The following is a 23,183-nucleotide window of genomic DNA, read 5'->3' as shown; positions in this document are numbered from 1 at the left end:
ATGAAAAAGATCTAGATACAGCCAAAGCAATCTTGAGAAATAAGAACAAAGCTGGATGTATCACAATCCCAGATTTCAAGATATACTACAAAGCTCTAGTAATCAAAACAGTATAGTACAGGCGAAAAAACAGACATATAGATCAATGGAACAGGATAGAAACTCCAGAAATAAACCCACACTTATATGGTCAACTAACTTATGACAAAAGAGGCAAGAATACACAATGGGGAAAAGACAGTCTCTTCAAAAATGGTGTTGTGAAAACTGGACAGCTACATGCAAAAGAATGCAAGTGGGCCACTTTTTTACACCATACACAAAAACAAACTCAAAATGGATTAAAGGTCTAACTGTGAGACCTGAAACCATAAAAATCCTAGAAGAAAATATAGGCAGTAACTTCTTTGACATCGGCCATTGAAATATTTTTCTAAATATGACTCCTCAGGCAAGGGAAACAAAAGCAAAATGTAACTATTAGGACTTCCTTAAAATAAAAAGCTTTTGCACAGCAAAGGGAACTATCAACAAAACAAAAACCATCAAAAAAACAAAAACAAAACAGAACAAAAAACCCAAACCTAGCAACCTACTGAATGGGAGCAGATATTCACAAATGATATATCCAATAAGGGGTTAATATCCAAAATATATAAAGAGTTTATAGAACTCACACCCCCACACCCCCAATAATCTCATTAAAAATGGACAAAGGACTTGAATAGATATTTTTCCAAAGAAGACCTATAAATGGCCAACAGACACCTGAAAAGATGCTCAACATCACTCATCCTGGTAAATGCAAATCAAAACCACAATGAAGTATCACCTTGTCAGAATGGCTAGTATCAAAAAGACAAGAAATAACAAGAGTTGGCAAGAACATGGAGAAAAAGGAACCCTTGTGTGCTGTTGATGGGAATGCAAATTGGTGCAGCCACTGTGGAAAACAGTATGGAGGTTCCTAAAAAAATTAAAAATAGAAATAACATATGATCCAGTAATTCCACTACTGGGTATTTATTCACCCAAAGAAAATGAAAACACTAATTCAAAAAGATATATGCACCCCTCTGTTAGTATTGTAGCATTACTTACAATAGCCAAGATATGGAAGCAACCCAAGTGTCCATCAATAGATGTATGAGTAAGGAAGTAGTGTGGACACACACACACACACACACACACACACAAATATTACTGAGCCATAAAAAAGAATGAGATCTTGCCATTTGCAACAACATGATGGACCAACAGACACATAAAAAATGCTCAACATCACTCATAAGGCTAAGTGAAATAAGTTACTCAGAGAAAGACAAATACCATATGATTTCATTCATATGTGGAATTTAAGAAACAAAACAAATGAACAAACAAACAAAAACAAAAAACCTGAGAGTCTTTTTTTTTTTTTTACCCCAGAGTCTCAAATCCAGAGAACAAACTGATGGTAGGGGATGGGTGAAATAGGTGATGGGGATGAAGAGCACACTTACTGTGATGAGCACTGGGTAATGTATAGAATTGTTGAATCATTATATTGTTTATCTGAGACCAATATAGCACTGTATGTTAATTATACTTCAATAAAAATATACAAATTAGTAAAAATTTAAAACAAAAAACCAAGACACAAGAACTATGGGCAATAATAAAACAGAACTTGACATTTCTGGGGGAAAAGAAATCAAGACCTCTATACAAGTATAATGTTTGGAGATATAATTGCCCTTACAGGATTTGAAAGAACTATTTGTTAGGTGTGGAAAATATTCTGGCATTAAATAAGTTACAACTCTCCCCAAAAGTAATTCATTAAACCCTTGGACCAATACAATCTACAATGGAGCTGAGCCACAGATGAGAGTGAAATGCACAATGAAGAACAAGATTTATGTCTTCATTTCTGTTCTCAAATGAGTACTGTAATAGCCAGGCTTTCTAAAAGAACTGGAGTAGAAACTGCCAGCATATTCTTGAGCTCTTCTGTCAAGTATAACCACTTTTCTACCTTACCAGCCTTGTACCCACACCGCAGAATCATTGCCTGCCCTTGCCTAGGTAGCCAGGAAGCCGCAATTAAGCTAACCCCCAGTTAGGGGTCATTGCCATACTTTTTTAATAGACTTAATTTTTTTTAAATTTTAATTCCAGTGTAGTTAACATACAGTGTTATATTAGTTTCAGGTGTACACTGTAGTGATTCAACTGTTCAATATATTACCCAATGCTCATCCTGATAAGTGTACTCTTAATCCCCTTCACCTATTGGGGTCATTTCCACTTATTACATCTGATTGTCGGTGCCTTGAACCTGTTTTTCTCCCTGGCCCTCTTAATACCTACCTGAAGCTTCACCTAAATTTGACCCCTCTAGTCAAGTTAACACACTGGTTAGTCTATTTGGGAGCACTTCATACAGTTGGTTTTAAAAGGTTACTTAATGTTTGCTTCCCCTCTAGACTGTTTAGTCCCCTCATAACAAACCCTGTAAAGTAGGTACCATCATTACCCCCATATTGCAGATGAAGAAATTGAGGTACAGACAGATTAAGCGACTTGTCCATGGTCACACTGCTAGTAAGTAGTGGAGCCGGGATTCACCCCCTGTGGCCTCACAGTCCATGCTTTAAAATATTGCATTCTATTGCAAAAGCATTCCTCTAGAAAAATTACAGATCCAACAATCGTCCCTTTGCAAGACCAGGTAACCCCTATCATGTTACTACTGCCAAAGCTCCAAATCTATAATCCAAAGCACCAAAACCTTACCATTCGCAGTGATCTCACTCCAACAACATCCAAGAAAGACACAGCTCCACAGTCAAGCACGAGGCTATGGATTGGCACTTTGGGAACATTCACTTTGACTGGAAGCTCAGAGTTCCAATCCACTTGAATCTCTATTTCCTTAGTTGGGATATCAAGGTCTTCTGGATCTTCAATATCTTCGTCAGGCTCAAAAGCATTATTTGATGAACCAGCATCCCTTATAATGCCATTCTAAACAAAGAAAACACTGCCAACTTAAGTGCCAATGACTGGGGGACATCTTTTAATGATTCATCTCAAATTACTTAAAAGTCCTATACACTGTTCCTTGGCAAGCAAAACATCAAAGGGGTGAACTCTAAAGGAATGAGATTTACCTCAGTCCAAACTGTGATGTTCCCTAGGAAGAAAAATGGAAGAGCAGAGGAGCCAGGAAACTCTTGATTTCTGGAAGATTGTGGAACTTGGCCAAGAGATACATTGGCAGGAGAGTCTGAATCAAAGGTAATAGATCTAAAAGTTTATGAACTTAACTGTCTTCTATTGTGAGTAATTTTCTGGTATCAAATTAGCACTAATTTTGTTCCCTTCAGTAAAAATAAGGTTTATTTCTCGATGGGAAAAAAAAAATCACACCCTGAAAAATCACACCCTGCGTTTCCAGAGAGTTCTGCTGATTTTTAAATTCTCTCCCGTTCCCTCTTGCCTACAAGAACAACTCCACTGTCTCCTTATACATGTCTGGGTACCAAAGGGAATAAATCTAATTTTGACTATCTGCTTTCATTTCCATCTGAACAGGGAAAGAATTTAACAAGGAAAAGAAAGATGTCACCTCACCTTTGTTGCTCTTAATTGTCCTTTTTTGATGAGTTTCTGTATTTTCCTCAGTGCTTTCAGCCTCTTATTATATACTCTAATGGCATCAAATCCAACCTTTGGAAAGAAATGTCAAATTACTTAAAACGCCTGGTTCCTAATGCTCATTAATGGCAATTGTTATCTGGAAAGGTTATCTCTCAAGTGGTATCATTCCTTGAGACATCCTGTGGAAAAAGAAATTCTAAGGTCTGGTGGAAGTCTCCCCTATCAGCTCTACCCCACCTACCCAGAGACTCAGGAAAGATATTCTCATATTAAAGGCTCTAAGCCGGTAAAAAACAAAAACAAAAAACAAACAAAAAACAGCAAAGAATAACCTCTTTAGCTTTAAGTCTGTGTTAACAAATTTCCTTGGCATCACAGAGCCCTTTTGTTATTGCAAAATCACATAGGACCATTCCTGTGAACGAGTTTGCTCTGGACCTCACTCAGAAAACACTGATGTAGAGACTTAGCATCAGAGCTTGGCACGGCATTCAAGACCACAATTTCCTGCTGACATATTCCACTTAGACTTTTTACCCTTTACTCCAACTGGGCAAATATCCCCCCTCCCCCAGCCCAAAGATGTGTACCTACCTTTGACTCTCAGCTCACAGAGTTCCCAAACACCTGGCATAACCCTTCTTCTGCCCAACTGTCACGCCCAGCCTGATCTGTCCAACTCCCTGGGATTGCTCCCTTCTGGAAACTCTTCACATGTACTGTGTATACTACTTATTTGGAACTCAAATTCTGCCGGGAGACATCATCTACTGTTTTTGTCTTCCATAGTTATTGCTACCTGGATTTTAACACATATGGTATTGTTGGTGTTTTCCTATCCCCCAATAGATTGTAAGTTACTGGGATGTTATAATTCTTAACGCCCCATACAAATGGAATAGGGCGTAGGGCCTTAGCCCCGTTTGAGCCAATAAATACCTGTAGAATGAATGAAGTCGCAAAGGAGGTTAGAAACCAAATTTCTAGGGATAAAATACTCACTGTGGACTTGATACATTTTTTAAAACCATCAACGTTGCCATAAAAAATAGGACTAGAAAATCTAAGAATCTTCACTCCTTCGAGTTCTTCAATCTAGCATTAAAAAAAAAAGTGTGAGGTTAAATAATCTTGGGCTTCAAACATTTTGATTCAATTTCTGGCTTTGGGGGGCACCTGGGTAGCTCACTCGGTGAAGCATCTGACTCTTGGTTTCAGCTCAGGCCATGATCACGGGGTCCTGGGATGGAGCTCCACCCCCCACCCCTTGGGCTCCGTGCTCAGTGCAGAGTCTGATTGTCCCTCTCCCTCCCCCTCTGCTCCCCGCCTTGCTCTCTCTCTCTCCCAAATAAATAAATAAAATCTTTAAAAAGAAATTCTGGCTTTTTCTGCTAGGAGGAGAGGTTGTTCAAAGGAGCTGGGCAGTAGCACCCACCTCTCCCTGAATAGGGGCTTCCCCCACTTAGAGGCCACAGGTTACTCAAACTGCTGGAACTTTACCATCCCAGAGAGGGTCAAGTTAGGAAGGGCCTTCATAAGCAATTACTCAACCCTCTGATTTCCAGATGGAGAAACTGAGGCTGAGAACAGTGACATGATTTTGCCTCAAGTTCATACCACTGCCCGCCCCCCTTTGTTCTTTGACTACAATTCTTTAAAAATAGAAAGAAAAAAAAAGGTAGCAAACTGAGGGGATCTGCAAGAACTGAGGCCTAGGATGTCATCTGCTTGTTCTTACCGTGACAGAGTGGCCAGACCAAAAATAAAGCTTACAGAATCCTAGACTTTTCTAGTCTTTAGGAATCCTAGCAATTTCAGTCCAGCCCCTGAGATGAGCAAGCAGGTGCTGGGAGGCTGAGCGACACAGGCAGAGTCTCCCCAGGGTGGAGCCTAGAACTGTAAACTCCCAAACTCAGCCCATGGTTCCCTGAGCCAAAAGGTTCTCAACCGTCATGGTTAGCTCTGGTCAGCACTTGGCTCAACATAACTGAGAAAGATTGTGGAAATAAATTAAGTAGCAGCTAATGGAATTCCACGGTCAGTGTCCAACATTCTTTATACTCAATTGTTTTTTTCTTCATTTTCTTTCTCTGCTTTTTCCCCTGGTGACCACTAAGCTACTTTATTTGCACGGAACAAAAGCCCATCAGTGGGCTGTGTCTTTCCTTTGTTTTTTCATTTCCGGTATTATATATTATTTCTTCCAAGATTAGAGCAACATGTCAAAGAAGGTTCCTTGTGACAGAGAACTTAAAAGTCTCATGTTAGAATTAAATGAAAATCACCTTATGATGATTTCAGGTAATTTCAAAGAGGATAAGGATTAGATAGTAGATAAATAGAATTTTGAGGCAACTTCTGGAAATCATCAAATTGCCTATTTAAAAAAAAATTCCTCTTACAATGGTTTTACATGAAAAGAACATTCAAACTAGCATGGACACAATTCATCCAAACCACACGTATCAGAAGGCACATTGGGTCAAAGTTTTCATGACACCCCAGTGGACTTCTAGACGTTCCTGGCAGAAGCCTTCCCCTTAGCTACCTTCTACCTGATACACTAAAAAAGAAATACACTGCCCCTGAAAATCCAGGCCAGAAAACCCACATTCAGCAAACGTCTCACAAAGGCACTTACGTTTTTGTAACTCTTGGTACTTTTGTAAATGTCTGTGCTAGGAATGCTTCCAAGGCCATTCCATGAGGGACTAGAAGAAGAAAAATTAGGTCAGGATTTTTTGGAACAGGCCTCCTTTGGAATAAAACATTAGAAGAAATAACAGATAGGAAAGAGCCCGTCGTTCTGGTGTTTTTGGCCCGTGTCTTCATTACAGATGACATCTTCCTGCAGCTAACTCTGAAATGAACAGCTGGTGTTTGTGTGGGCCCTGGGAGAAGGAGGACTTCCCTGACAGAAGTCATGAGCATCCCACTTCCATGTGTGTAACACTTTAGAGGACAAGCAAAGAGCTTTCATACATGGTGAATTTTATCTAAGTGCCACCATCCTTCTGGAAGGTCAGCAGTCCTATCTTCATTTTTATGGCTAAGCTGAGGGTCAGGTAAGGTCAAAAAGGCCCCAGAGGTAAGGAGCAGGGCAGCCTTTACGTTTGACCCAGGGGTCCTCACCGCCTGGCACAGTGCCTGGAACTTACTGGTGAGGTATAGCAACTTTCTGGGGAAGAATGGCGAGTCTTCAGGGATCAAATTAGTCTCAGTTGATAGAAATGGGAGCCTGGGGGGACCAGGAGGAAGTTCTTCCATCTACCAGACTGTTGGTTTCCTGCTCCTGATGTAATCAAATAAATCCCGTGATTCTTCAAGTGTGACCAGGGACAGATGCTAAATACAATTCCTGAAGAAAGAGTATCTGTTTGGGGTACTCTCAGCAATGTGTTCCCCGGACCAACCATATAATTACTGGCAATGAAACACTGTGGAGGATACTGCTATCGCTTGGCTGAAAGCCTAGTTACCAAATCAGCAGCTAAAACGTGCCACTGCTTTATCCTCGGCTTATTGGGCTGTGCTGGATTTTCATGTAATGCTCATAAGCTATGTCGTCTCTCTCCTCAAAACTTTCTCACCCAACCACACCCCCACAAGACCAAGAGAGCACGAGAAGCAGCATCTTCCAAGGCCAGGTTCGGAGTTACTTCCCAGAAGCAAATAGGGCACGTTGGGAGCTTGGGAACTCTCTCAGCCCGTGGGCAACCACGGAAGGATGCAGAGGCAGTGAACACAAGCTTTTGGGAAGACTCCAGTGTGCCGGGGTAGGGAAGGAGGAGGAGAAGGGGAACTGGCCGGTTGAATGAGAAGCGTGGGCTTATGCAAAGCGGGAGGGGTCTCGGCTGATCTTTTTCCCGGTTTCTTATTCCTGTGCGGCCCAAGCACAGGCAGAGAAGAGGCCAGAAGTCTGGGAAGCTAACAGAGGTTTTGAGGGAGAGACAGGCTCTGTTCGCCTCTCTGTTGGGACAACTCATAGACCCAGGAGGGCACATACCGAAAGCCTCTCAAGAGTCAAAACAGAAGCAACAAAACACCAGACACTCAGGCTCCCTCACAGATTGTTCTCGGTGACGTCAAGCCATGTCTTTGCTGTGACCTAATGACACCTACCTCATATAATCATGTGGCCTATGGGTGCATGCTTCATTTGGCCAATCTGAAGGATAGCTAGCTACAATCAACGCTTTCAAAGTCTCCTGTTCGGCGTTACTAGCTTCAGGAGAAAATGGCCTGTAGTCTATTTATCAGCTACCTTGTCCTAAGCCTCGGGCCCAGTGCCCCACACACTGCATCTCATTTGCAGAAGGAACCGCATGGCTACCTTGGTCCTTTGCTGCGTCACGAATTTCTGAGTCTTATAACCATCAAAAGGAGAGCGTAGCAAAAGAGCCCATGACTAAGTGCACAGATTTGGGGATGAGATACACCGGGGTTCAAATCCTGACTCCGTGACTTACTAGCTGTGTGATCTTGGGGAAGGTTCTTAACCTTTCTGAGCTTCGATTTGCTTCCCTGTAGAATGAGAATAATAAAACCTATTCATGGGATTTTTTTTGAAGACTAAATATGATAACATGTGTCAAGCAGTAGGGGCTTAATTCACAGAAGCCCTCAATACACAGTAACTATTATGAAAGGGAGTGGCTTCCCTATATTTTATCAAAATGGTATAAGAAATCACAGAGTGTGTGGTCCTGTTTGTGGGAAATCTGGGTCTTAAATTACTCACAATTGAACTCTCAGGACCACAGTGAGCAGTCCAAACATGAGGCCAGCCAGTAAACCGAGGTCCAGCCCCAGAATGATGGATGCTATGCACGTAAACACCCAGATAACCTAGGACAAAATGGAAATGGGAAGAATTGCATTAATCTGCCAGGTGCCATCAAGTGAGAGACTACCTGTGGAAACAAGATCAATTGTCCATGAACAAATTTCAGCCTTTTTTTTTTTTAATATTCTGACTTCATTTCATGTTTAAGTGGAAGTGGAAATTGACCTTTCTGATAAAGACCAATTGTCCCATTTCAATGTGTTTTCATAGAATTTTTAAATAGGGAAAATATGAACATAGTTCAAAGTGGAATTAATATAAAAAAGGTCTACAGTGGGAAGTCTTGCTTCCAACCCTTTCCCCTCTCCATCCATCCAACCCCCCCTCCCTACTTGTGTTCTCTTCTATTTCTATGTGTGTCTGTGTGCACACGCATGTGCGCGCTTTTCACCAGCATTGCTTTTTGCAAATATGACTGAACAGCAGTATTTTATTTTCCCATCTTTTAATGTATTGTACACACTATGCCATGCTGCACTGGTCTCTTTTTCACTTCACAATGTGTCTTGGAGAACTTTTCCATATCAATCAATAGTTTTCTCCTTCTTTTTGTTTGTCCTGATTTAAATGAGAGCGGGACTCTGAAGGACTTAGCTTCTGGTTGTTACAGTTCCTCAGACCCGTTGCAAAGTTTACTTTGGTCAGTTATACTCACCAAGGGTTTTGTATTTTGGTTTTACTTTGTTTTGTGTTTTGTTTGTCCTTCTATACTACAGAGGTTTTTTTTTTTTTTTTTAATTGTTTTTTTAATTTGGTTGGTTGGTTTGTTTGGTGCTTAATTTGTTTGTATGGGATTCTTCCTAGATGGAAATAGATCTCCCCAGAGATACAGGACCTTCACAAAACTTGGTCCACGTGGCAGGCTTCAGAGCCTTGGCTTATCCACAGAATTCTAATTTCTGCTCTGGGAATCCCAAAATGCAAGTGAGATTTAGGATATAATGATGTGGCCGGAAGCATATAAGAACCAAATCTTGGGGTGCCTGGGTGGCTCAGTCAGTTAAGCGTCTGCCTTCGGCTCAGGTCATGATCGTGGGGTCCCTGCTCAGCGGGGAGCCTGCTTCTCCCTCTCCCACTGCCTGCCGCACCCCCTGCTTGTGCGCTCTCTCTCTGTCAAATAAATAAATAACATCTTAAAAAAAAAAAAAAGAACCAAATCTTATTTCAGACAAAAACGGGTGGTAAGTGACTTACAGCATCGATCTTATTCTGTCTCCACAGACGAGGAATGTCACACACCTGCAAGAACATCCCTTTCAGGTTGGCAATGACAACGGCGGCCAAGACCGACTGCCAGGAGAGACAGGGAAGGCTGTGTTATTCGGGGGAATGGCTTTCCATGTGACGAGTTTTAAATCTCCTGTTATTTCTCTGGTGGCAGAGCAGTGAAGCGAGATTATGCAATCAGCGTGCCCAGAAGCAGGGCTATACCTTCTGCAAGGGTTCCAGCAGCTTCCCCAGGGCAACAATGGCGATCATCACAATCCCAGCCGAGATGATGCCAGCAATCTGAAAGACACACACCTCCCATGAGCAGGGCTCATCCTCCTCTCGTGTCTTCCAGCTTGCTGGATGCAGGCAGGAGAGTCTGTTCGTGGGGGCACCTGATACTTCCCTACTCCCCCCCCTCTGCTCAATACTGTCGAGAGAAATGAGAATTATTTCCTAAAACTACACAACAGAAGGAAAAATGGGAAACATACCTAGGGGAGCTACGGCAGAGGAATTAAAGAAAACAGGAGACCAAGCCTGCTAAGGGAAAGCCAGCGGGACCTGGATTTCATCGGGATGTATTACAGACCCAGAGCTTTGGTGTCCGCTGGGGAGGCCAGACTCGCAATCCTTTGCCATAGCGGGGAACCTGGGCCACCCCTTTCCCCCAACAGCAGATCACCGAATGTTCTTGGGAAATACATTCTCACGGCACACGTCGGACTCTCCCACGTTAGGGAACCAGCAGCCATAATGGCAATTCGGACAACACTTCGTACTTACGGCACAGGACTCCCACAAAAGTCTCAGGGGAAATAAGTGCACCAGTCCTGCTGCAGATTCAAAATGCTACATGAGCATGATGACACGCGGGACCGCGTCCCCGGCTCCTCTGAGCGTCCACAGACGCAGGCTCAGAGCGTGGCCCCAGGGATGATGGGGCCAGTGCAGGGGTTAAAGGACCTTCAGAAACTGTACCTTCGCGGGCCAAAAAGCTCTCCTAAGATCGTAAATAGTTAGGAGAGAGGCTGAGGGGGTGGGGCTGTTCTCTGGCGCCATTAGCTCACCAGTGAACTCGGCTGAGACAGCTGGAGCATGGCCGAGGTGAAGACCGGACGCTCTGAAACAGAGGAGCCAAGGAGACAGAGCACCAGAAGCAAAGCGATGGGAGAAGCAACAGGGAAGACGGGCCTGGGCACAAGGGCCGCCTGCCCCAAGAGTTGGAAGAGAGACAGATAAAGCCAACATCAATAGAAATTCCGGAAGCTTCAGGAAATTTCAAAGTCACAGTCTTTCCACCTGGCAAATGGATCATTCAACGTTCCAATTATGGTTAGACCAGCCCGAGGCAACATTACATATCTGATGGACTAAACACTTTGCTTTGTACTTCCAGAGCTCTTTTTTAGGCTCTTTGCGCCCATTAGCACCACACCTTCAGGACGCCTGTGCCTTGGTGCCTTTCCCTCCCCTATCTGGGCAGAAAAACTAATATCCTCCCTCCTGCCTGCCTGCCTGCCTTCCTTCCTTTCTTCCTTTCTTCCTTCCTTCCTCACAATTGCTTAACCAACGTTGGTTGCCTATCACGAGCCATTTGCATCTTGCTGTGGATGCGGGGCTCTGCAAGTTGCTGAAAGAAATAGAGATCTGGGGACAGAGACCACAGCCAGCTGCCCAGCTCATGCCAGGAGAATGGCCACCTACTCGCCAAGTACATGTAACCGTAAGCTGCCAATGATGTGGACCGAGATGAATTTTGGTCACTCTGTTAAAATCTGTAAGGGATCCATTACTTGTACTTACTTTATAAGGCTGGATTGTGGGAATTGCTGTAGATTTTATGTCTATGAGCACATTCAATCACTAGGTAATTAATGATTCTTCTATAAGTGAGAAGGTAATCAGAGCTGAGAATAGTTTGTAATCAGAATTAGTTTTTGGTGAGTTGGTAGGAGTCAGGCAGGTGGGGCGAGAGAAAGAACAGGTTGTAACGTTAAGCTCTGCTACAATCTGAGGATGTGCTGCAAACCGTTAATGAGCACTGATCCCCATTACTGCGTTCATTCATTCAGGAACCATTGCTTTCTGATGTCTCAGGCACAACATCTGTACCCTGGGACTACGAGGCTCCTCAGGAACAATCAGCATTTACGACATCTGTACCCCGGGACTACACGGCTCCTCAGGAACAATCAGCATTTACGACATCTGTACCMCGGGACTACACGGCTCCTCAGGAACAATCAGCATTTACGAGTATGAGCCAGGGCTTTACAGACGTTTTTATTCAATCCTCACAACATCCCTTTGAGGTGGATACAATTAACATTCCCGTTTTACAGATGCTGAGACTGAGGCCCCAACAGAAGAGAAAACACGAGAAGCCACACAACAAGGGAAGACCTGCCGGTTTCTGTGGTCATGAGTCCCTGGATTTCAGTCCAGGCACTTAGACTTTTAACCCCAGAACTTAGTATACATTTCAGTAATTAAATATCAAGCCACTTCTGTACTTGCTTCATTCTTCACTACTGAAATCCTGGCACCCTTCATTCCTAAATATAATACATGCCTGTGTGTGGCGGTGGGTATTAGCTTACCAGAACACCATTATCCCCTCAAAGGAATCGCTTTACACGGGCATTCTTCCTGGGGCGGCTGGCCCGTGCCTCCTTTGAGCCTGGAGGCCACAGCAGGAGAGTGGACATCACCAGTCGGGGACCCACCTGCACCCGCATCCAGCCCCGTGCCCTGGAGAGTCTGTCAATGCCCCATCTCCGATGAACGCAGCGGAAACTCTCATGCTGCAGCCACCATCAGAACACGGGGGCAGCTCTGGAAATCACCTCTGACCTCTCCCCCTGGACCACAGACCCCTGGCTCAGCCTCCTGGGACAGGCTGTATTGTCTTCCCTGCTCCCTCAGAGCTAGAAAGGCCTGCCCCCCCACCCCCAAAAAGGAAGTTCAATTTTAAAAAGGAAAATTCTGAAAATTAAAATTAAATGTTGTTCAACAGGAGCCAAGAAATTGGAAGAGGCCCATTCTTCCAATCCCCCCACGCAGAGATCCATTATAAATGGGAGAGGAGCATCACGTGCGCCCTGGGGACAATTAAAGCTCCCCCTGGACAAGCCACTGCAGGGAGTCACTAGTTTTCTCAATTAATCTCTCGTACACTTAAGTCTCTGCCTTACTAAAGCCCTATCTGCCGACTGTGTGTGTGTTGTAGTGCTTACTTTGGATTCAAGGACGACCTCCTTTATAGCCTCAATGCCCTTTCTACTCTGAAACAATAGCTCTGTGTGGGGAGGGAGCCGCCTGTCCCCAGGCACGACAGAAACACAGTTCCTGAGCCTGTGCCTTGCCCCCATCCACCTGTTTTGGCAAATCTGATCCCACCTGTTGTGGCTAGAAAGGTAGCCTTTGAGAACGGCGTCTGAGCTTTCTGGCCAGTCGAAGGTGGGGTGATTCAGAGACGAACTGGGATGCCGGATTCTGGGTCACTTTGTGAACGCAACAACTTAGAACCACATTGAAAAGGCAAGATTAAACCCACGTTCGGAACTTCAGGAACAAAAATCGTCCTCAAGAAGAAGGCCAAATGTTATGACCAAACTATCCTTGGCTGGCAAACTTGTTCTATGGGATGAAGGCCTCCGGAGGAAGTTCCTGATCCTTGGGAAGGGAACGTACACAGACACTTTTGATTCTCCTGAAAATACAATACCTCACTAATGCCCTGAAGTGCTCGCGCTCGGCCTTCTCTATCCTCAGATAACAAATTGATAAAAATCAGCATTCTTCACCACTGATTCCTTGTCAGTTCTTATTGTCCCTGGAAACGCAGGTCGAGTGTAGCCACCTGCCAACTGAGCCCTGACACAAAGAGATACCTTTGAGAATCTGGGCACTGGGCAACCGTGAATGTCGGTTAAGAGGTTTCTGGTGAGGAGATGGATCGAGGAGATGGAGGAGCCCTGGGTCGGATCCTCTCAGGAGGCACAAGCCTAGGTGCTCAAAGGCTAATTGCCTTGTTCGGTTCTTGTGCAAGCCTTTCTGAGCGCCGCTCCCCTGGCCCATCCCCCGCAGGAGACAGACCCCCCACACACACTGCTGTGCCTTACCTGGGTCTTTCCCCCAGTGCTTTCCTGGACAGCCGTGCGGGACAGGGCAGTGGTGGCAACAAAACAAGAGAAGAATCCCGAGAAGATGTTGCTGATCCCAAAGGCAATGAATTCCTAAGGCAGAGACCGGGGGACAGGGATGCTACAAATAGAATCACTTGGCAAGACCCTCGCCCAGTGTTTAAGGAAGCAGAGGAAGAAAGCAAACTCCCAAGCCCACCCTGTCTGGTAGCCCCAGACACTTGCACATTTGTGAGCAATTTAAAAGAAGCAACCTGGCAATGTAGCATATGCCCGCAAAAAAAAAACACCAAAAAACCCAAAAACAAAAAACGGCCCTGCATGTATTTACTGCAGTGAACCGCCTCAATTTAAAGCAGTCACAACCATCATCGATGGTGTTTGGTGCGTGGTTTTGCCAAATCATAGCTCCCATTACATAAAATATATCAGGAGACACTGGACTGCATGAAGAATTCTCATGCTGACCTAATACGTGAGCATTGAATGTTATTTATGACCTGACTGAATTAACTCTTAAAATTCGGCTTACTTCAGAAAGAAAAGAGATGCAGCCTGCATATTTCAAAGTAATTTCAAATCAGCACGCATAAGAGGGAAACCAGCTCAACGAGGGCTGTGGAAGTGACCAATCCCTTCTTGAGCAGACAACAAAATCTATCCTGCTCATGCCTTTTTCTTCTTTGCAGCCCTACAAAAGCAGGTCAGCGCAAGGGTGACTATACCTGGTTCCCATCGATGGTGTAATCATACTTGATGGCGTAAACCTTTCCCACAGACACTGCAATAGCGTAAGCCACCACGGCGATGGAAAATGAGGCAGCCAGCATCTCAGAAAACAGGCTCACAGGTGGGAGTATGGGGGGCAAAAACCTAGTGAGTTTTTGAATGAGAAAAGGGCAGTGAGGATTTGGCCACAATTCTCTGTTCCTACCCCGCCAAAGGCTATACCCACCCAACCCCAAGCCAGGCATGAAAGTGCTTGATCCCGAGGGGAAAAGCACATCGAGACAAGTAAGTGGTAGCACTGCTTTTACAGTTTTTAATTCAAAGTTGGTGCTATCTCATGGGCTGACCTCTTTGTCTGCTCTTCAAGAGCCTACGAACGCTGCCTTATCTAGACCCCTGACATGAATAAGCCTGTCATTATGGATTCTGTAATATATAATCCCATGCCATGCCATTTCACACGTTAGTGTTTCTCCTCACACAATTTTATCTTAAAGGTCTCTGAATTTAAAAGATAGTCTGGCCATAAAATGAGATTTGCCTTGTATGAAGAGAGGTCAGGTCTATGAAAGAGACAAGCGATAGAAGATGCTAAAAGAGCTAAGTAGAAAATCCATATCTTAAGAGCCATGATATTTAAAATCTTGAGTCCGGAAAAGATTACATTTATGTAATTATCAGAATGTTCCAGAATCACAATGACTAAGACTTCCCAGTGACTGTGGGGTCAAACGACTACTGTTTGAGATACCAGAGCTATTCTACAAACCATGTAAAGAAATAAGCCTAGGGGCACCTGGCTGGTTCAGTCAGTAGAGCATATGATGCTTGATCTCAGGGTTGTGAGTTTAAGCCCCATGTTGGGCGGAAAAGCCCACTTAAAAAGGAAAGAAAGAGAGAAAAAGAGGAAGGAAGGAAGGAGGAAGGAAAGAAGGAAGGAAGGAGGAAGGAAAGAAGGAAGGAAGGAAGGAAACCTACATGTTTATAATCATTCAGTTGTCCCCAGATATGAAAACTGGGGGAATGGCTTTCATGTACCTGTATCTTGATGACTATCCATAGAGTGTATATCCAGAGGTCCCTAGCCAAAAAACCTCCAAAACAAACAAACAAAAACCCCACCGAAAGAATCTCTCACCTACCTCACTTATGTCTGAGTTTCCTTTAATAGGAAACTACATTTTTCCCCTCTAATTAGAGGGAAGTGCTACAGCAGAAATGAGATTATTACAGAAAACCATAGAAATTTAGAGCTAGCTAGTATCCTGATATCATCCAAATTAATATGCTAATCTAATATCCTAGAAATGGTTGAATCTACCTCTCTCCTTTTGTTGATAAGGGAACTGAGGTCCAGAAAAGTGAAGTGACTTGCTCAAGGTCATTTAGTAGGGCCCAGGCATGAATGTTGATTTCCTGCATAACAAGATCTGTCTGGCTCTCTGCCCCAGGGGCCTTTTTCGCCCCACAGGTGAGGTTATTTTCCAGACTCCTTTTCTCTCACATCCCATCCTGACTCACAAGATTAGTATCACATCTCTGCTTGTACGGACGTGAGCTTAGACCCCACTTCTTAAAACTGGGTTTGTGGGGACACCTGGGTGGCTCAGTCAGTTAAGTGTCTGTCCTTCAGCTCAGGTCATGATCCCGGGGTCCTGGGATCGAGTCCCGCATCGGGCTCCCTGCTCAGTAGAGAGCCTGCTTCTCCCTCTGCCTGCCGCTCCCCCTGCTTGTGCTCTCTCTCTCTCTGACAAATAAATAAAACCTTTAAAAATATATATATATATATATATAACAGTCTTGTGACTCACTCCCGAGACCCATTCAGCCCTACTTTAGGTAGTTCGGTCTGTCCAGATACCTTTCCAGTCCTGCAAAGAGTTCAGCTTTGATTGCGACCTGATGCCCAGTGCCTGCCTGCCTGCTTGCCTACTTCTCCAATTCCAGGTCCTTCTACCAGGTCATTGATTCCCCAGGATCACAAAGTGTAAAGCACAGAGACTTGAAGTCAAAGGACCTGAATGCTGGCTCCATTGCTTGGTAAGTAACTGACTTACTGACTTTGGGCATATTATTTAAACTTACCAAGTCCCAGTTTCTTTGGCTGTCAAATGGGGACTATATACTCTTCTCATAGGGTTATTGGAAGGAGTCAAGGAAGTATGATAAGAGTAGTAATTAGTACCTACACACATAGTAGGTACTCAGTAAATGTAGGGAGACCCTAAGTCTGCTGCACACCTGCCATCCATTTGAATTACCTTGCTGGAACCTAGCAGTGCTGATTTTTTGCCCCAAGTCACTCACTTGGGGCCCAGGTTGGACACCTTCTAACAACCTCTGAGTTGACCTCCTGCCCTTCTTCAGTGGCCCCGTTTGGCTACAGCCAACCCTCCCACGTCTGGCCTTATCATGAGATAACACTATGAAGGGGAGTGAGGGTGAAGGACACATTTCTGAAAAGATAAGGGTGGGGAGCGGTGGGTCCCTGAAGGGCCAGAGGACCCATAACAGACAGTCAGGCGTGATAAACATGATGCCAAGTGCGTCTCTTCACTTCAGGTTGGCCCTGAACATTTGGCAAATGCACCACCACTCCGACCATAAGGGAAAAGTGGCCTTCAGAAGGCAACTGGGAGAAAACCTCTGTGATTCTGCTGACCTCCCCTTCCCGTTCCCCCTGTGCCACACTCTCAAGTGCAAAGCACGTCACTTCAAAAGCAGTGGTAACAAACATGATGACAGTGACATCCTCTGGCACTAGTACCTGTTGGCTATCTAACGGTAAATCTGGTCATAACTGCTGGAAGTTAATGTTACCAATCTAGTAAACATCTGGGTTTCCTTTTTAATGCTGTGTGATAAAATTACAGCGTAGTGCGCTTGGTCCATTCGGTGCATTTTATGAGAGATCTCATTGGCATTTCAGAACAAGCCCAAATTAAGAATTTACTTTGTTTTATAGGAGACCCCCACCCCCACTCCACCATCACCCCATCTAGGTGGTGACAGAAGTGGACGAAGGAACTCAGCTCTCCACTCTTCTAATTCACCAAACTACCAAACATATACAAAATCTCCCTTAAGATGATGTATTTTATTCATAAGAATCAATGACATAATTATTATCTAAGATTGATTAAACTCATTGGTGGAGAATTTAGGCCAGATGTCCCTTATTCCTTAAGCAGATTGTTCTCAGTGTGATAAATGTTACTAACCATGATTCTATTTGTATTATATTGTAATTATACATATGAGTTTAAGTCAGGAGTCTGGTGGTTAACTGTACATGTCCTGCCACATTTTAAGGAAATGAAGAAAAAAACAGAGCATATAGGAGCTGCTTTTCAACAAATGGCTTGAACTTTATCTATACACACAGTTTATCTGATAGTTTGCACAAATGGGTGCTTCTTTAAGATCATACACAGAGACGACTATTCAAGGAACACAAATGAAATGAAGCTTGTAATAGAAGGTTCCTTTAAATAGAAAATACTGACTTAATATATTCGTATTGCCTAAGAAGAACTCCACACTCACCCCCTTGGGATGGATTTCACAATGCCAGCATTGTAATTTTTTTCCAGGTTGGCTCCATATGAAATGGCAGTAGCAATAATTGTCTGAAATAAAACAAAAGAGGTTTAAAAAATAAAAAACTCCATGTTTTAACAACTCCCTGCCTCCCCCCCTTTTTTTATCTCCTCCTTAGGAAGGTCACCCTGTTGGTTTCTTTCTCTTTTTTTAATCCAAGTACAATTAACACACAGTGTTGTATTAGTTTCAGGTGTATGGTAAAATGATTCGACTTTTCTATACATTATTCAGTGCTTATCAAGATAAGAGTGCTCTTATTCCCCTTTATCTCTTTCCCCCATCCCCCCACCCACCTCCCCTCTGGCAACCACCAGTTTGTTCTCTGTAGTTAAGAATCTGGGGTTTTTTGTTTGTCTCTTTTTTTCTTTGTTCATTTGTTTGGTTTCTTAAATTCCATATATGAGTGAAATCATTTGGTATCTCTCTTTCTCTGACTGACTTATTTCGCTAAGCATGATACTCTGTAGCTCTATCCACATTGTTGTAAATGGCAAGATTTCATTCTTTTTTATGGCTGAGTAATATTCCACATATATTGCAACTTCTTTCTTGTCAAACTCATTAATGCTAAATTTTCTAATTACACGTTTTACTTACCACAATTACTTCTATAGGAATAGGGACTGGAATTTTGTGCTTAAATCGATCATTCACTTCCTTAACTGCCATACAGATGATGATGGTGAGTAATCCAGCAATGAAATCAGCAAGATTGGTGTTGCCAATATTCTGAAAAATCTCAATCAGAGTCTGTAAAAAGAAAATAATTGTATATTCTCCCCATGTGAAAAATCATGACAGCATCATCAAACAGCACTTAAAAATTTCATGTAAAATCATAAAAAACTGTTGGCTAATACAGAGACCATTAAAAACATCCAGTCTTGGCAATATACATACCAAGTTATTAATGATGGCTAATTGGAGTGGTAAAACCATGGGTGATTTCTACTTTTTTTGTTTATCTCCATTTTTTACAATAAAAATGAGATGTTTTAAAAGAAAAAATATCATTACATACTGAATTTTACTTGCAGAAAAGCTTTAAAAGTTTATATCTTAAAGTGGTTTTACAGGGACTATTAAGTGACCCAATTTCACAATGTTGATGTGGTATTATTGAGATTAAAAACTGATAAACCAAAAAGTCTCAGTTAGCCAGTATTTTAGGTAAAACTCATCCCCAACCTGAATGATACGGGTGGTAATAAAAATACCTAAAAACTTCACATGTAGATACATAGGGACTGATCCATTCTTCATGCCAAAGAAAAACTACTGAACTGATAACATAGTTCAAATATAAATTTTTGGAAATTAATTTGGTACTTAGTTCAAACTTGAACTGAGATGGCTTAAATAAAAGCCACTCTTTCCAAGTGGGCAGACAAGCCAACTCAAGAATAAACTCATCTTGTTTTGTAAATAGGAGGTTTCTGGGAATCAAGGGAGATTAATTAGCAAGGGAGAATCCCAGCGAAGAACACTAATACCTTTGTTCCAGCAGCTTCGGTCCTGTAGAAGGCATGATTTAAGAAGGTAATAATCTCTCAGTGAAGATTACCTTTTTTTTAATGAGTCCTTTTATAGATATATTTTTATATGAAAATAAAGGGATGGAGCATCTTATTGTTTAAAACATGTATCTTAATTTTATAGACAAGCTATATTTAAAGTAATTACAATGACAATCCAATAACAGTTGTGTATAAAGAACCTGAGGTGGTCTAGCAGTCATTTTGCCAGCAACTCCAACTTTCTGGAAATGTTCAAGAGTAAGGGAACGACAGGAGAAGTTTTCATGCTAGCAGAAGACATCCACCAAATGCTTGAACTAGAGTTCAAGCATTTGACTTACAGGAAGCCTCTTGGACTCTAGAGTATTTTTGCTCTTGCTTTAAACCCAATACCAACAAATTTACTTTGCCTTCCAGGAGTCAGTCAAAATTGCTAGAAGCAGTTACACTGATAACAAGAGATGAAGCAAATGATAGCAGGTTGAAAAAGAGAAAATGGGGACGCCTGGGTGGCTCAGTCAGTTACACATCTGGCTCTTGATTTCAGCCCAGGTCATGATTTCAGGGTCATGGGATTGAGCCCCGCATGGGGCTCCCCACTCTGGGGAGTCTGCTTGGGATTCTCCCTCTGCCCCTCCCCTGCTCACACACTCACGTGCTCTCTCTCTCTCTCTCCCCCTCCCTTTCTCTCTCTCTCTAAAATAAACAATCTTCTAAAAAAGAGAGAGAGAGAGAAAATGGAGGAGGACCACAAGTGGGCACAATAACTCAAGAATTTAGGGCATCTGCCATAGGCGCAAACAGTCCTACATGCCTCAGAGTCATGATGGTATTGCTGTCCGGTCCTTCCCATCATCAATTTTCTGATGACGAGCCTCATTAATTCACAGGCTGGATACAATATTTCACTTAATTGTCTATACAGTAAAAGGTTACTTTCAACTCAAGAGGGAAAAATCCAAACTTGAAAATAAACAATCAGATAACTATCCCAATCATAAAAACATTTTCACCTTACAAAAATGATCACTCCAGGATTCCCATTTAATCTATGAGAGTCACTTGGGCGCCTGGGTGGCTCAGTTGGTTAATCTATGAGAGTCACTTAAATCTTTGAATAAAAAGCATCTCTGGTATATTAAAAATGTAATATGGGTTGCAAAAAACAAAATCAGTTTATATTACACAATTGCATTAAACAAGCATATAAATATATTAGTTGCTTATATACTGAGGTATCTCCTGTGAAAAGTTCTACAATAAAAAATTTAGTCTATGTAGAAATAAAACTGAAGTAGTCAGATTGTACTCAAAGATAATAGAAACAAGGCTCTAAGAAAGCACTGAAAACTAATTCTAATTTAGTTTACTATTAAAATACTTACTAAAATATGTTTAAAATGTGGATACACATATGAATCCATATTTCAACCTAAATCATAATAATGACCATTTCAGTGATGGGAAATATTTTACTCTATTTCCTACCATGCTTGGAGAAGTTTAGGACCATTTCATTAAGATAATTTCTTCCTTCTTTGCCTAGCATTACCTGGGGGTACGAAGCCATAAGAAACAAATATATACCTGCTGTTACATTTGAGGAAACTTATCAGCTAACTTCTGGCGCCAAATTTATTTTAATCCATCTTTATAAATAGAGAAAACCCTTTATAATCACCCCTTGCAGTCAGGCATTTCCTCTTACCAGAAACAATTTTTGCCCATACGTAGATCAACCCTAAAAGTGTTACTTTCCTTATTAGTATAGTTTAATTTTTACATACTGAAACAGATTCAAAAGAGTGTCTGATCAAGTCTAACAGTGGCTTTCAAAACTCTCATCATCCGGGCAGAACTTTTCAGTGTGGTCTTCCTCCTCGTTAGAGGAAGAAATGAGGAGGTGGCATAATTTCGGTAAGCAAGCAGAAAGTCTTGCTTTGCCTATTGAGACAAGCCATTCAAAGTGAATGATAGGAAAACATAATCACCCTTAAATGCGCTATGTGATTTACTTACGTAATTGAGCAGCTACATGGTGGCATGAGGAGTATTATTCTGAATTCTGAATTCTGCCAACAACACCCTGTCATTCCCCCTTCTGCAACCTATCCTCAGTGGCTCTGGCATTTGTTAGTTAAAGTTTTAGTTTTTCTTACTGTCCTCATATTTCCTCCTCCAATTCTTTGTATTGTTTTCTTTTTTGGGAGGAGTTGGGGGAGGGAAACAATCCAAAGTACAACCTTACAACAAAAGAGATGTTAAACTGCTACATGCCAGGGAAAGTATCTTACAACAATCTTCCAATTTTTCCTGGAGGAATCCACTACTACTCTGCATTTGTTGAAGGATTCTTTCACGAATGATTGCATCTGTTATGTCATAAACAAAATTCTCTGTTCAAGTACTGAGGGATTCATTCAACCCTTATGCAATCCTTTCCAAACCTGCTGATCCTTAATTTTCTGAAGAGCAAGCTTAGAGTCATGATGACACAGGGAAGACTGAGATATCTTCATCTAACCTGACTGCTCTGGAGGAATTTCTCATAAAATTCTATGACACATTTTAACCTAAGATTTCAAGAATAATGTTCAACAGTCACATAACAATTGTGTTTGGTTTCAAAACTTTTTTTGACCTTGCTCTAGTATTTCTTGGTTACTTTTGTCCCTGTTTGAAAGTGGGATCATTTGCAGCAAGTTTTGTCTTAAACATAGTCCTAGGAAAGACACGAAGAAATGGAAAGACATTCTATGCTCATGGATTAGAAGAACAAATATTGTTAAAATGTCTGTACTACGCAAAGCAGTCCACACATTTAATGCAATCCCTATCAAAATATCAATAGCATTTTGTTCCAGAACAGAACTGGAACAAACAATCCTAAAATTTGTATGGAACCACAAAAGACCCTGAATAGCCAAAGCAAACTTGAAAAAAGAAAACAAAACTGGAGGTACCACAGTTCCAGATTTCAACTGGTACAGTCACTCTGGAAAACAGTGTGGGAGTTTCCTCAAAAAGTTAAAAATAGAGTCACCCTACAACCCAGCAATGGCACTACTAGGTATTTATCCAAAGGATACAAACATAGTGATTCGAAGGGACACATGCACCCCAATGTTCATTACAGCAATTCCACAATAGCCAAAATACGGAAAGAGCCCAAATGTCCATTGACAGATGAATGGATAAAGAAGATGTGGTATATATATACAATGGAATATTATGCATCCATCAAAAAGAATGAAATCTTGGGGCACCTGGGTGGCTCAGTTGTTAAGTGTCTGCCTTCGGCTCAGGTCATGATCCCAGGGTCCTGGGATTGAGCCCCACATCAGGCTCCCTGCTCTGCGGGAAGCCTGCTTCTCCCTCTCCCACTCCCCCTGCTTGAGTTCCCTCTCTAGCTGTCTCTCTCTCTCTCTGTCAAATAAATAAATAAAATCTTTTAAAAAAAGAATGAAATCTTGCCATCTGCAACAA

General features: G+C 42.3%; 1 protein-coding gene across 5 annotated transcripts in view; it reads right to left on the bottom strand.

Annotated features, from left to right (window-relative positions):
* SLC26A4 (solute carrier family 26 member 4) overlaps window positions 1-23,183 on the bottom strand; it is a 48,812-nt gene that overhangs the window by 9,729 nt on the left and 15,900 nt on the right. For 3 of the 5 annotated variants that reach the window (XM_032402384.1, XM_032402383.1, XM_032402385.1), the window contains exons 7-17: window positions 18,778-18,930; window positions 18,124-18,206; window positions 14,574-14,721; window positions 13,828-13,941; window positions 9,923-10,000; window positions 9,686-9,781; window positions 8,387-8,493; window positions 6,287-6,356; window positions 4,648-4,740; window positions 3,619-3,714; window positions 2,779-3,009 (exon numbers count right to left, since the gene is read on the bottom strand). In XM_032402384.1, coding sequence (XP_032258275.1) covers window positions 2,779-3,009; window positions 3,619-3,714; window positions 4,648-4,740; window positions 6,287-6,356; window positions 8,387-8,493; window positions 9,686-9,781; window positions 9,923-10,000; window positions 13,828-13,941; window positions 14,574-14,721; window positions 18,124-18,206; window positions 18,778-18,930 — 1,269 coding nt within the window. Of the gene's footprint in view, window positions 1-2,778; window positions 3,272-3,618; window positions 3,715-4,647; window positions 4,741-6,286; window positions 6,357-8,386; window positions 8,494-9,685; window positions 9,782-9,922; window positions 10,001-13,827; window positions 13,942-14,573; window positions 14,722-18,123; window positions 18,207-18,777; window positions 18,931-23,183 lie in introns of those variants that run through there. The other 2 variants (XM_032402387.1, XM_032402386.1) reach the window with 2 other exon arrangements.

The sequence above is a fragment of the Phoca vitulina genome, unplaced genomic scaffold (genome assembly GCF_004348235.1).
Source record: "Phoca vitulina isolate PV1807 unplaced genomic scaffold, GSC_HSeal_1.0 scaffold4, whole genome shotgun sequence".
NCBI lineage: Eukaryota > Metazoa > Chordata > Mammalia > Carnivora > Phocidae > Phoca > Phoca vitulina.
This window is presented reverse-complemented; position numbering and strand designations above follow the sequence as displayed.